Source organism: Theileria annulata, chromosome 2, assembly GCF_000003225.4.
Source record: "Theileria annulata chromosome 2, complete sequence, *** SEQUENCING IN PROGRESS ***".
Classification (NCBI taxonomy): domain Eukaryota; phylum Apicomplexa; class Aconoidasida; order Piroplasmida; family Theileriidae; genus Theileria; species Theileria annulata.
This window is the reverse complement of record NC_011099.1, coordinates 1,842,706-1,856,546: the sequence shown is the minus strand read 5'-3', so window position 1 is coordinate 1,856,546 and position 13,841 is coordinate 1,842,706. Positions and strand designations below refer to the sequence as shown.

The 13,841-nt window shown below is 33.8% G+C and overlaps 6 protein-coding genes across 6 annotated transcripts, besides 2 other annotated features; 3 read left to right on the top strand and 3 right to left on the bottom strand.

The window, feature by feature from the left end:
- Positions 1-175: 175 nt before the first annotated feature.
- Positions 176-1,059, top strand: TA13025 (uncharacterized protein; the record flags this gene model as incomplete). The annotated part of the gene is made up of 2 exons (XM_947564.1): positions 176-665; positions 728-1,059. 2 exons carry the CDS (start codon positions 176-178, stop codon positions 1,057-1,059), a joined length of 822 nt encoding a protein of 273 aa, XP_952657.1.
- A 329-nt stretch (positions 1,060-1,388) lies between these two features.
- Positions 1,389-3,209, bottom strand: TA13130 (uncharacterized protein; the record flags this gene model as incomplete). The annotated part of the gene is made up of 1 exon (XM_947563.1): positions 1,389-3,209. The coding sequence occupies one exon, from the start codon at positions 3,207-3,209 to the stop codon at positions 1,389-1,391; it is 1,821 nt and encodes a 606-aa protein (XP_952656.1).
- Positions 3,210-3,625: 416 nt separating this feature from the next.
- On the bottom strand, positions 3,626-4,499 carry TA13185 (peptidyl-prolyl cis-trans isomerase taCyP precursor, putative; the record flags this gene model as incomplete). Its single annotated transcript, XM_947562.1, has 3 exons — positions 3,626-3,816; positions 3,900-4,017; positions 4,218-4,499. 3 exons carry the CDS (start codon positions 4,497-4,499, stop codon positions 3,626-3,628), a joined length of 591 nt encoding a protein of 196 aa, XP_952655.1.
- Positions 4,449-4,499: a sequence feature (Signal peptide predicted for TA13185 by SignalP 2.0 HMM (Signal peptide probability 0.992, signal anchor probability 0.000) with cleavage site probability 0.873 between residues 17 and 18).
- Positions 4,500-4,787: 288 nt separating this feature from the next.
- On the top strand, positions 4,788-5,301 carry TA13190 (nuclear transport factor 2, putative; the record flags this gene model as incomplete). The annotated part of the gene is made up of 2 exons (XM_947561.1): positions 4,788-4,870; positions 4,920-5,301. The coding sequence occupies 2 exons, from the start codon at positions 4,788-4,790 to the stop codon at positions 5,299-5,301; spliced, it is 465 nt and encodes a 154-aa protein (XP_952654.1).
- A 706-nt stretch (positions 5,302-6,007) lies between these two features.
- Positions 6,008-6,079: a sequence feature (Signal peptide predicted for TA13245 by SignalP 2.0 HMM (Signal peptide probability 0.998, signal anchor probability 0.001) with cleavage site probability 0.516 between residues 24 and 25).
- Positions 6,008-11,657, top strand: TA13245 (uncharacterized protein; the record flags this gene model as incomplete). The annotated part of the gene is made up of 8 exons (XM_947560.1): positions 6,008-6,182; positions 6,281-6,313; positions 6,494-6,787; positions 6,914-8,110; positions 8,252-9,115; positions 9,247-9,261; positions 9,307-9,749; positions 9,879-11,657. The coding sequence occupies 8 exons, from the start codon at positions 6,008-6,010 to the stop codon at positions 11,655-11,657; spliced, it is 4,800 nt and encodes a 1,599-aa protein (XP_952653.1).
- Positions 11,658-11,840: 183 nt separating this feature from the next.
- Positions 11,841-13,691, bottom strand: TA13350 (uncharacterized protein; the record flags this gene model as incomplete). Its single annotated transcript, XM_947559.1, has 1 exon — positions 11,841-13,691. One exon carries the CDS (start codon positions 13,689-13,691, stop codon positions 11,841-11,843), a length of 1,851 nt encoding a protein of 616 aa, XP_952652.1.
- Positions 13,692-13,841: the final 150 nt, after the last annotated feature.

The following is a 13,841-nucleotide window of genomic DNA, read 5'->3' as shown; positions in this document are numbered from 1 at the left end:
TTGAACCACTAAAAAAACAAAATATTTATAATTACTATACCTTCCAGTAATATGGATTTGTAATTTTTTGTAATTGGGTCAGTTAAATTATTGTGTCAAATATACTACACATTCCGGTTTCATTAACATAACAAGTTCAGTTTGGATAATTAATGTAATATAAGATTCAAATTTAATGTATTTTAAGCGAATTTTGCGTAGAAGGCACTGGGAACTCTTGAAGAAGGAGTTGGTTGATACCTTCTCCAAACATTCTCGTGACACTTCTATAACTTTAGAAGTTTTACCTTGGCCAAAGTTTGTTCAGAAGGAACAACTACTCTCAGAGGGTTTAGTTCCAGCTCTAATCACTGATTTTGGTCCCCTCAGAAAAATTTGCATCAAATCTCATCTAATTCACAAATTGGCTTTCGATGAACCCTATGCGCATCTAAGTCACCTTTTTACCGGTAGACTCTATAATCTTTTTGTCAAGAATGAGGGTCAGGGTCAACACTCTGATGGTGGTGTATTGGAGAAATGTATAATAAGTGAGGTGAATAGTGATCCTGTGGAGAAGGTCTTATATTTTATCAAGTTTAAGAGACATGTTGAAGGTAGAATAACCGAAGTTAATATACCTTGTACTATTACAGGCTTATTTGCTTCTCCGGCTTATCTTAAAGGTTCTACATTACTATTACTCTTTATTTATTTATATACTTAATGGATAACTTTTACGCTATAGGTTATCATGTCGAATTGATGATGCCTACAATAAAGTGTGAAGTAGTTGGTAAGACCATACCACCTCCATTTCAAATTGATGTATCATCTCTCGAATACAACTATCCATTTAGTTCGATTTATTTGAGGGATATCTTGCACCTATTACCTTCTGACGAGTCCGTTTTGTTCCACAGAGATTATGACCTTGACACTCAGGAGGTGGTTTGCACTTATTTACCTGGATCTTTACCAGAACAACCCCTTCCAGCTGATTACATTGATCCCAATTTTATTAATAAGAAGGGTAAACGTATACATTTAACATATAAAGGTTACTGGCCTAAGCAATAATTCTCTTGAATTATGGCTTAAACCTTTAATTGTTTAATGCCTAACTTTATTGGCTGCTCCTCGACACTCAGTATACCTAATTCTTAAAACTACCAACTCGCAACATTTGTTTTCATATTTTTTACTATTATTTTCCACAATTTTATATTATTGAGCTCTATTATACACTACGATTACCATTTAAATGATTTTAACAAAAAAATTTCTCTCTGTTTTTCTCTCTAATTATTCTCTTTTTACAGTCACATTTTTCTCAAAATAATTATAATATAATTTATATATTATATAATATTATATATACGTGTATATAATGTATATAATTGAGTAGATTAATTGGTATTAGTGGTTTCAGTTGTAACCCATTGACCCTTTTGAAGTTGGTAATTGCAAGTCGCAGTTCTGGAAATAACGGAAATCGTTTTATTTCCTTTAAAGAAATAGACAAATGATAAGGGAAGTATTCCTCCTGTGTATCTCCAAACTACTGTACCATTATGTCTAAGTTCAGTGCAAGTAACTTCTTCATTAACTACATATCTAAATCCTTTGGATTTATATAACTGGACCCTGTAATCACGAGCATCCAGTCTCACAGTTTTACCCCGTTCATTTGTTTTGTATAGAGAGATTTCGGGAGGAATTTCGGCCCACTTCACATGAGAATTGGGAGATTTCGTAATTGTATAAACGATACTGTCTTCGAAAATAACCTGAATTCTTTGACTAGAACGACTATAAACAACACAAAGTGGTTTGTTTTGTCCACGTTTATATTTCCAGATTATTCTTTCACCGTATTCAACTTGAGTACAGACTGTTTCAGGGTTAAGACTGTAAATAAATTGAACATACATATTTACAGATAGTTGGACACTGTACTCACTGGAGTTGAGTGGAATAATGTTATCTTGGTTATCTTGAGAGAGTAGTTTGATTGGTGGTATATCATAGTCGTTACTAATACTGCAATTACCTTGCAGATAGCACACTTTGAATTTGTCCTGAAATTGAAACACAAAGGCTTTAGAAGTATTAATACGACAAAACATGCTCTTTGGAACATACTGTTCAGGTTCACGCCTCCAAAGTGTCTTCTCGTGGTACTTAACCAGGTCAATTTTAGGCACATCTTTATAGTCAAGTGTGTATTTCAAAGATCTATAATTTTTAGTAATTCTATCGATGTAAACTGGTATGAAGTCACCCAGTCCATCCTCAACGTAATGTCTTAGAAAGTAAGGTTGTTGAGATATCGCAATCCATTTGTTGTCAACTTTTGTGTACTTAATCAATAGATTGCCATCTAACACTATACTGTCATCTATCACACTGTAAATTAGTGTCTTGATGAAGGATTTCAGATCATTCTCGCAAAGCCACACAGTTCGACTTCCTAGCATCACCTTAGAACAATTTATGTCCTTTTTCACTCTGTATACAAAATTTATACCTTCAACTATTCTTAAACCAACAGTATACTGATCAGGACTTAATTGAGCAAATTCTCGAAGTTCAGCCCTGAAGTACAGTGTAATTGGTGGTATCTCATAACATTCCTCAACCCACTCAATCTCTTCCAATCTGTACACAATGTACTTATTTGAACTTTCGAAAACCACTATCTTTTCATTCCTGTAGTAGGCTATTGATTTTGCAGGTATTTTTTTCGAATTGTCTTGACGAAAACTTGTGCTTGTTGAATTTTCATTATCAAGACTGGGACTCTCAATGAGCTTGTATAAAACATTGTCACCGTAAGGACACAAATCATAGCCATTACATTCTATTACATTGCTAGTGTTTTCGTGAAGAAGTTTTGCTATGTTCTTGTAACTCTTTCCTATTACGTCAATTTTATTTACCTTATCCCCTTCATTATCATTTTCTAATGTCGTTTGCTGTTGTTTTGGACAACTTTGAGATAGTTCTTTTTCAGACATAAGTTCAGCTTCTCTTATCAAACGACGCCTCACGGACTTTGAAAAGGGATTTGTGTCTACTAGTCTAGTTGGGTCAATAATAGGTCGAAATGGATTCGTACTATTACACATTTTTATATACTTATTAATTCTTACCCAGTCAAGCTGAGCTGGTCTCTTTCCAGACATATTACCCTCAATCTCACCTGCTTTAACTTCAGGATTTTCCATATCCAACAACTCTAACCTTAGTTTACTAAACTTAAGGATAATTTGATCAGTTCTAATGTGAAAGAAAAAAAATTTGTGAAATTTAAATTAATTTATTTGTGAATACATTTTTTTGTGATGTATTTTCTATATTAATATTATTTTAGCTAGCCATAACTAAAAGACACCTTAGGCACCTATTAACACCTAGCCAATTCAATATAAAATTTTAAAATTGTTAAACCAAGGGGAAATTTTTTCTTAAATATAGGTAATTTTATTTAATCAAGCATTATTTTGTACTTATTTGTGTAAAATTTGTTTTTATTCATATGTTTACTTCCTAATTCACCCCTTGATATTTTGATAATATATTAAATATTTATAGATCTAGTAAATAAATTATATACAACATTATGGAAAGTATATTAAGTGATTTACAGCTTCTTTACTTTACACGATTTAATAACTGTTTGTACTGAGGGCTTTCCAGAATCTGTCCCAGTAGCCTCAATCGCTTGTAGAGTGTACTCGCCCTCAAGCAACTCTCCAAAAACAACGTGGCGCCCGTCCAGCCAATTTGTAGCAACAGTTGTTATATAGAATTGGGATCCATTAGTATTTGGACCTAAACAAACAAAAGTTTAAGAGCAAAATAGGAAAATATGTTCATAACTAAGGGTTAAGAAGGTATTAGTAATGGAATCTTACCTCTATTTGCCATTGCGATAACGCCTTTTTTATGTTTTGCAGTGAAATTTTCATCTTCAAACATATCACCATAAATACTTATGGACCCGGTGCCATTCCCGTTCACTATGTCTCCCGCCTACAATAGATGTTACAGCCAACCTCAAAGAAGTTAACTAATACTAACTATATATTGTCTAAGTTGATTAATTTTAATAAAAAATAATTGTAAATTTGGTAATTTGGGAAATAAATATCAAAAATTAGTAGGGTTAGAAATAACTGTAAAATTAAATCCCTCAGGAAGGACAGAAAGGAATATATGAAAGAAATCAATACCTGTACCATAAAGTTGGGAATAACTCTATGAAAAAAAGAATCAACATAAGAATAATGTTTATCACCAATCTTCGTGCCTTCGCACAAAGAAACGAAGTTATTTACGGTCTTTGGGACCAAATCTCCGTAAAGTCCTACAACCAAAGTTTCTGTAGCCTTTTCTCCAGTTTGAACTTCAAGGTGAACGTGATGAGTGACTTTATGGCTGGGTTCTACAGGTTTAGGCTTCCTACATAGGGCATAGGATACTAATAGGAATAATTTCAAGACCAGAAATTTCATTCTAACAATAAATCTAGATTACAAATTTAACAAAAAAATAAACAAGGTTCTAATTAAAAAAAATAAGTGTTAATTTGACTAAAAAAACAAAATTTATACACAGTTCCCACCCAAAATATGTGGTAACGATAAATCCATCTAAACACTATAAATTGTATTTATAATAATTTTTTTATATTAATAAAAAAATTTTAACAGTTCTGGAAGAACTCTTTATTACAGAGGTTATCTTAATAAAAATAGAATTTACATCCTTTTTATTTTATAAATTTTGTTCACTCTACAAAAATGGCCACTGAAATTAATTCAAATTTCTCTAATGTGGGTCTTCAATTCGTAAAAATGTATTATCATCTCATGGAAAATGATAGGTAACACATAATTCGTTCTAGTTACTCCCTTACCACATTTTTTTCACAGTTTTTATACTCATTCTAGTAGTAACTGTCCATTTTACACTTTTCACTCGAAACTACTAATTTATTTAAAATTTCTTACAACATTTAGTTCGGTTAATAATAATATGTTTTACAGGCAAGGGTTGGCTCAATTTTACACAAATGAAAGTATGATGACATTTGAGAACAGTTCCTTTAAAGGTCAATCTCAGATTCTGGAGAAACTTCTATCTAATCCCTCATCCAAATATGCAATTCTTACATGTGACTTCCAACCTTCACCTAACAATGGCGTTGTAGCTTTTATTATGGGTACCCTCACTACACGAAATTTATACCAAAACACTAATTATTTTTTACACATTTTTTACTTATACACTCTTGTTAATTATTCTCAGTCTTAACCTTTGAAATTTATATAATTTTACTACCATTTCCACCAATTTAATACTATACTGTTATTTATTATAGTTAACGGGTTAGGAAATTTATGATTAGGCGATTTGTCGGTCGATAACAATCCACCTATGAAGTTCTCACACGTGTTTCAACTTTTTCCAAATGGAAATTCCTATTTTGGTTAGTTTTCATTTTCACATTCACTCTATTTATTATCGGAATAGCCACAATACACCTTCTACTTAAAATATTGTAAATACCGGTTTCCCTCTTTTTCCTAACGTTACTAATAAATATTAATAGATAAAGATTTTATAGTATTAATGTATATTGATTGCAGTCCTGAATGATATGTTTCGATTATGTATTGGATAATTGGAGTGTTAGGTTTATCGCTTTAAGAAATATTATTTCAATTTTTTAGTACAAGTTTACATGCTATCACTAGGATAAAATTTTAAACTGAAGTTATCTTACTGGTGGGGACCGAGTTGAATATAAATGTGCAAATTCACATGTAGTCATCATAATTATGATAAAACTGTTTATATTCTTTAAAATAATGTAAGGTCTTGTCCATGTAAATAATTTGTGTATAATGATAAGGTTTAATTCAGTTTTCTAATTTTTGTCTAACTCTTCAAATTCAGTTTCATTCCACCTACACATTAAGAAAAAAATTAATGAATTTTATCAGATTTTTGTTAAATTATGAAAAAATTTCGTTCTCCAAAAATTCCAGCCCTTTTACTAATTTTATTACTCTTTAACCCCGCTAACATTATTACTAAGAGCATAAAATTGGTAAATGGCCTGCCCATAAATGATAATCTACTCAATATCCTGCAAAATGTAGATCAAGAATCCAATCTTTCTAATAATACAAGTTAATTCTTTACACATTTAATCAATTTATCAGATATTTATTATATTACTTATATTTATTTTAATATTCTCATGAAACATGTTAATATTTATTTTTAGAAAAGATCGACTTCAAGTTGTTTATAAATCCAGGTAATAAGACTGATACTGAAGAAACTTCTCATCCACTACCACGCTTCCATACTTATATTAGTTATATATCTGAGCTAATCTATTGACTTTCACACTATTATTTAACTAAACTTTGTTAATTTTGACTCTAATATATATAGTATAGCTAAGTATTGGAATAGTTAGTTTAATGAGTTGTAGTGGGTACTGATGGGAACGAGTTAACTCATTATTTAAAGTTGAAATCAGCTCTTTGGCTAACGAATGACGAATTCACGAGTTTGAAGAATTACTTAGGGGACAGTGATCTGTCAAACGCCCTTAAGATTTTAAGGCGGAAGTTTCATCGTCGCTACGAATCCCAAAATTTGGCCAAAGATTCTCTCAAATATCAATTACTCTCAGCTTTAGCTTTCAGTTCATTACAGGGTAAGATTAATGTACTCAAAAATGGATTAAACGAACAAAAGCCTGAGTTATTATTGCTAGTTTCAGGTATTGTTTTACACCACGTTATTTCTGCTATTATCATTTCACTCACTCATGAGCACCTTATATATTAACACAGTTATATAGCTAAGTATCTAATACTTCCATGGAGCTAGTGTAACTTTGTTATAGGCTATGTGAGTGATCACAGAAGTGCTCTTGACTGGAAACCCTTGGAACTTGATGATTCTGAGTTTTCCTTCAAGGTTGATACTGGCAATAGGCCTACAACAGATCAAACACCCGTCACGGTCACCTCAGAATACGACTCATCCGAATATCAACGACTTATTTTTGATTCAATCAAACTTCTCGATGGTAGCAACACTTCTACGGCTCCCGATGAATCTGAACAAAAATCCACTAAACCTGAAGAGTCTACAGAAACCCAAGACTCCAAACAATTATCTGCTCAACAAGAAACTACTCCTACTGAAGACTCCAAACCTACAATACCTGAAGAAACTGAAGACTCTAAACAAGAATCTACTAAACAGGAAGAATCTACTCCTAAAGTGACTGAAGAGCCTACAGTACCCGAGAAATCTGAACAACCAGCAGAGCCTACTAAACAGGAAGAATCTACTCCTAAAGTGACTGAAGAGCCTACAGTTCCTGAAAAATCTGAACAACAACCCGCAGAACCTACAGTACCTGGGGAATCTACTCCTACTCCTATTGAACAGCCTAATAAACAAGAAGAAACTAATAAACAACCTGAAGAGTCTACCACTATGGAGTCAACTTCTGTTAATTCAGTAACTCCAAGTTCAACTCCTGATACGCCTGAACAAACTGAAGAATCCAAACAAGAAACTACTCAACAACCTGAAGAAGCAGCACAGCAACCTGAACCTACAGTACCTGGGGAATCTACTGTACCTGACCTATCTAAAGAAGAATCTTCAGTTGAAAAAGATCAAAGTGTCACAAATAGCGATAATACTAGTAAAGTAAAGGATAGTGAAGTAGTAGATAAAGAAAATCCAGCACTAACCGAAAAAACTAAATCATTACAAGATCAAAATCCTCCAGACAAAACTGATAACACTCCCAACAGTGTGAATAACTCTTCAGAAAATATTGAAAATTCGGACAATAGTAAAGAACTATCCGATAATGAAAAAACTTTGAAAAAGGGTCCACCAAATTCTCCTGCGGATTCCACCGCTGCTAATACTGACGTTAGCAGTGACGAGATGACTGACAAACTGACCAACGTAGTTAAGAAAGACGGAACGAATTTAAAGACTACTTTTACTCTGGGAAGTGATGATGCCAGCGCCACAAAGTTCCATAAATCTAAAAATGCATCGTCTGAATCAGGAGGTATGGCTATTCACTATCTCAAACCTTTCACCCTAATTCTTATTTATACATAACACACCTATTTACTCAAACCACCATTTTTAACTATATATACTTTAGTAGTGTAGTATAAAGTTATATAAATGAGTTAATAATGTTTAGATGAATCTACGAGTGAGACTGCATCTGAATCCGAGGGTGGAGAAAAGTCTAATGAGGACTTATTGACTGAACTTCAGAAGACCCATCCCCCCTATAACGAGACTGAACTTATGAATATTTTGCAAAAAGTCGACACTGAGGATGTGAACCCTTCTTTCAAGTCTCCACTAACAATCACTCTTAAAATTGATTTCTTCTCCAGCGACAAAAGGATACATGTTCCTGTGGTAACATCTGCTTCCCTTTTGCTCCCAGAGACACTGTTCACAATGTGTTTGCGTGATGAGCTGACTCAACAGTGTGCTTTTGAGCTGAAGGACCGCCTAATGGCTCGTTTTGAGGATGAAAAATCCCAGGCATTTAAATGGGCACACCTCGTGTCACTTCTCCAAGCACTATCTCTACAAGGAGACGTATTCATTGAGAATTACAACATGGTTAGTGGATCAGAGAGTCAAATTACTATCTCAAAACGTGAGATGATTATGCCAATGAAGTCGTTGGCGTTTTTAAATCAACTTGAGGGTGAGGCCTCCAGCACCAACCAAGAGGCCAAGATATCCTTTAAACTCCACAAAGGGGTTCTTAATATACCAGTTGGAATATCACCCACCGACATAGGCCAAAACTACGGTGTTCACGCACAACTCACCAGGTTTCTCGAACTCTACGGAGACTTTGAAATCACACACTCACTATTTGACCTCCCAACCCAGAAGAGGAACAAACAAGAAAAATCGGGCAAAACTGGTACCTCCCGTACTGGAAAAGAAGAACCAAGTAAAGTATACACAATGGATGAGTTATTATCGATGAACATTGAAACGAAGGATTTAAATAATAACATACACTACATACTTTCAGGTATTAGAATTGCTGGACAAACCTCCACAACTCACTCCTATACCTAGTTATACATACTAAACACCCTTTACTACTACTATTATTATATACTATTAAATAGTTACTTAAATTTGTTAATCAAAATTTAGTAGAAAGTGATATTATTAGTAAAATATTTCTATATAAATATGGATTTTGTAATTTATTTTTAGGATATGAGAGGGCCTTATTTTCAGTGCCTAAGAGATTAAGTGGTTATAAATTGGTTTGGGAAACAGTGGACAAGCATCCAGAACTCCAAAGGCTCTGGATTGAGGCATTGACCTTGATGAAGCTGATGGACAAGAGTGATAACCTGAAGAATTTTTTGAACAACCACACTTTTAAGTACCAGGAACTAAAGGACCTATTTGAGATAACCTACGGTATCATTGCTGCGGACAACTTTGACGAGGCTCGTGATTTTTATGAAACTGTAGGTATAACTCAGAAGGACGTTGACATGAACTTGGGACGGGTTAGGAGTCTGTTCTTCGCCAAAACCGGAACCAACGTCACTCGACTACCTCCAACTCTTAAGCCCATGCATCCCAACTGTCTCATTAATAATATGATAACTTCATTATCATCATATGATCTGATCGAGAGATTACAGGTGTGTTACATATAGGCAATCCTTGTTAATTCCCTCATGGACTCCTAGTTTGACTTATTTTGCTCAATTTAATTAGTTTTACGTATTACTAACTTTATTCTATGTTCCTAGTAGTATAATGATGATTAGGTGATGTATGTTCAATGGATTAACCGTTACAAAAATTCCACGGATGATATAAACTACGATTTGGCGTTTCTCTGTGCCGGTTCCTCCGTGTTATTACAGCATTGGCACTACTTTCAGCTTGACCAGCGGTTCCATGATCAACCAGTTCCCTTTATAACCCTGATAACATCATTTTCCCGTTTGGCTCAAGGCAAATACAAAAATCCTGAACGAAAGCAGGAGATTAAGGACCTGATCAACTCGAAAGTGGCAAAACAGTGCCGCAAGTACATTAACGCAGCTGGCATCCTAGCAACTTCGCCGTACAAGACCGCCACAATAAACATGCAACCTAAGTCTCTTCTCGGAGCTATTGGGAATGCGTTGAGTGTGTCAATGGACGCACCCGCTCTAGAGGTTGCCTATGCCATGAAGGATTACTTCAAAGCTGAACTCTCCAAAGGCAAGTTCGGCAACTCTCTTGGCATTTGTCTTGGTCTACAGCTTCTCTACCGTCTTAATGGCTGCCTATCTATAGAGCGCTCAAACGACTTCTCACTCTATTCGCACAACTTGTTAACCATGGACACGAGGGACATATTGGAGAAATATACTCAAATCGACTCCAATACTAAGAACATTAACAAGTACCACCAATACCTAAAGTTTGGATGTGACCCCGACAACGTTACGGTACACGAAGCGTTGTCAAAGCTCATGTCCCTGGTGTCAACCCAATCGCACTTAGACCTAATGGACGAGCTTGTCCGCCGGGAGATGCTCTCTCCTGACTTCACGCCTGAGGGTTATCTGGCCGAGCCTCCAGAGGGTTCAGCTAAATCTGACGTGGTTGATCTCGAGGACGACACCACCACTCTTCTCGAGGCCTTTGACTCCACCAACGCAAGGTCACTTCTCGAAATCGCCAATGATATTGAAGAGGGATCTGATGATTCCGACTTCCAAGAAGCTTCAGAATCCTTTATTCAACTAGATCCCTCATATACCAATAATCCCTATACCACAGAAGGTTATGTATATAACGTTAGTAATATTGGAATTCCAAATTTCAAGGAAATGGACAACTTATACCAACAACTGCTAAACACTAATTTACACGGGTTTACAAGTTTAAATAAGGGGTTCAATACTATTAACAAACTTTTTAATAGCACTGATTCCTCGGGAAACCATCCCAAGTCTCATAATCAAAGTTCTCACACTAAATCTGGAGATAAAACATTTGGCGGTATAATGTTTGATATAAGAATGGAAAGATTAGATTCTAGAGATGATTTAATAGCTTTGGACGTACCATTTACGTTCCATGAAAAGGAGCTCGATTTTATCGAGTCACTGGAATCGAAATCGCTTCTCAAACTCCTCATGTACAGGATGAAAAAAAGGGTTGAATCACTAACAAACTTATACTCTTCGCACGAAAAGCCTAACGGTTCTGGTGTCTTGTTTTTGGATGAGTTAGTAGCAAAGGCGAATGTGGACATAAGTACTTATGAAAGTTTATTGCACATATTCGAATTAATGCCTGAAGACGGCTATTACTTTGAGTATGAAGGTCTGGTCATACCAGACGACAGAGTTGGTAAATTGACTGCAAAACACATTTACAAATCCTTAAAACATAGTAATAAGGCCAACGATAAGAATATTCCCCCTAGCAGTTTGGTTTTACAGGTTATCGACCCAGTGGATGACCGAGGCATAAAGGAGTTAACGATGCCAAAGGAACACATTAAGAAGCATGACGAGCTATTTTACCAGAAAATGACCGAACTTTAACTTATCATATGTACTATATAGATTACTCTCCTAATTTAATTATTTAATCAAAATAATTGCAAATCTACCTGACCATATTATATATTATTTATTGTTATATTAAATTAGTGTATTATTTACAGTATCATGGTGCAATTGATAAATTTATTGTTACACTTTACACCTTTATTAAAATATATTAGTTTAATCTTGTTTAAAAGTAGATTCATCCTGTGAAATTAAACGGATTTCATCATTAAAAATGTTAAATCTTTTAACTTTTCCATTTTTGGTAAATATATTTAGCCTATTAATCAATACATTAATCACAATTATGTCCAATCCTACAGATTCATTTTCTTCATTTAAACTCCACAATTTCTCGTCCTTATATGATATTTTATGACATACTAATTCTGTCTTAATTCTGAGCCCAAAATTTTCAAAATCCACGGCGCAATTCAACAAGTCAATTTGATCTCCATCCTCATTAAATAACACTAAATCGGTAGATTTAATAGTTTTATCAGTTAAATCAGTCCAAGTTTGGGTCTCAGAAGACCATTTATATAAAAAATACTTATAAATTTGCGAATGCAACATGAGATATTTGATACTAGACATATTCAGAACAAACACGTTAAAAATACGGTTATCAGGGTCGTTTCCTGACCAAATTACCGTTGTAGAGCTATCTCCCTCTTCGAAATCTATAATTTTAGTGAACCGATAATTAGAGGAATTACAATAGAAATTCGTTAGTTGACCACACTTATTAAGATTGTACCCAGAGACAAACTTATTATTATTAATATTCAACATCACTGGGATTTGAAATTGATTTTCATCTTCACTTTCATCACTACAACTATTCTCGTTTCCATCAATATACTCACCAAAATCACTATCAAATGGATCTTCGCTATCACAAAATATGTCCGATTCGGTTTCACAACTCTGATCATCCTCATTATAATCACTAAGGTCTACAGAATCTGGATTTTCACTAAAATGTGTTTCACATTCAGAAATTTTGCGTTTCCTTGATATGTAATGATTAGAATCATTGATTTTAATATTTGTTTTAGCTGGATCAATTGGTAGTGGTTTATGTTTATCAAACTTGATACACATTGTATCATCTATGAGGTTATATTGAAAAGTTTGGGGGAGTTTCCCACGAAGTGAATTGTCACAATCGTTTTCAGGAAATACAAAATTAACGTTATAATTCATACGAAAGAAATCGACGAAATATTCAAAATCATGGTCTTGTATATGCTTTGAATCATTTTCATCATCGAAATAAAACTTTAATTTTGACAAATTCATCTTCGATTCAGTAATATCGACCCATTTCTTGATCTCATTTGTGTATTTTAGCAATGAATAGTTATAGTTTTTGTGGATTATTCCAACATACTTTTGCCCATTATTATATAAACACAATGACACGAATAAAGCTAATTGTAAGGGTTCTTTAGCCTCCCAAATAATATTTTCTTTACCTTTTTCATCAATCGAGTCAATAATTTTATTAAATACATAATTCTGCTTGTTATTGTAGTTAGTAAAAGCTCTTTTAATCCACTTTCCTCTGAAATTTTGATTATTTGGTATTTTACACCAATTTGTTCTAGTTTCACTATATATATTCTCTTCAAGATACTCTTTATTTGAGATGTCAAGTGTCAATTTGTTCGTTTCAACCCAGATTCCTTTATTTTTAGTTAAAACTTTAATATCATTATTGTTGAGAAATAAAGAAATTGAGTTTGTTTCCAGGCCGAAACTATTTCTGGTTAGTATTCTAACGTATTCGCTAGGATTTTTCGCCTTATAAATAACTTCTATTAGATCATCTCCCTCGGTTGTGTCAAATATTGTCTCAAAACCATAATTTTCATTACATTTGTACTCTCCTCCTCCATTTACTGTATCAAAGTGTTTAAATTCTTTCGTTGAGGTTTGAACTTTCAGGTCCAACGCTGTTGGTACAAGTTCACAACTAAGATCTATTAATTTTTTATTTGGAAATCCATTATTTAAAGACATTATACTTCATGTTGTTATTGTTACATTATTATAATTTATAATTTGACTTAGATCTATTAATTATATAACTAGATCTATCACCTACTAGGTCGTATATATACTACAGTTTAAACCCATGTCAGTACATACATATTATAGTATTTTACTCAA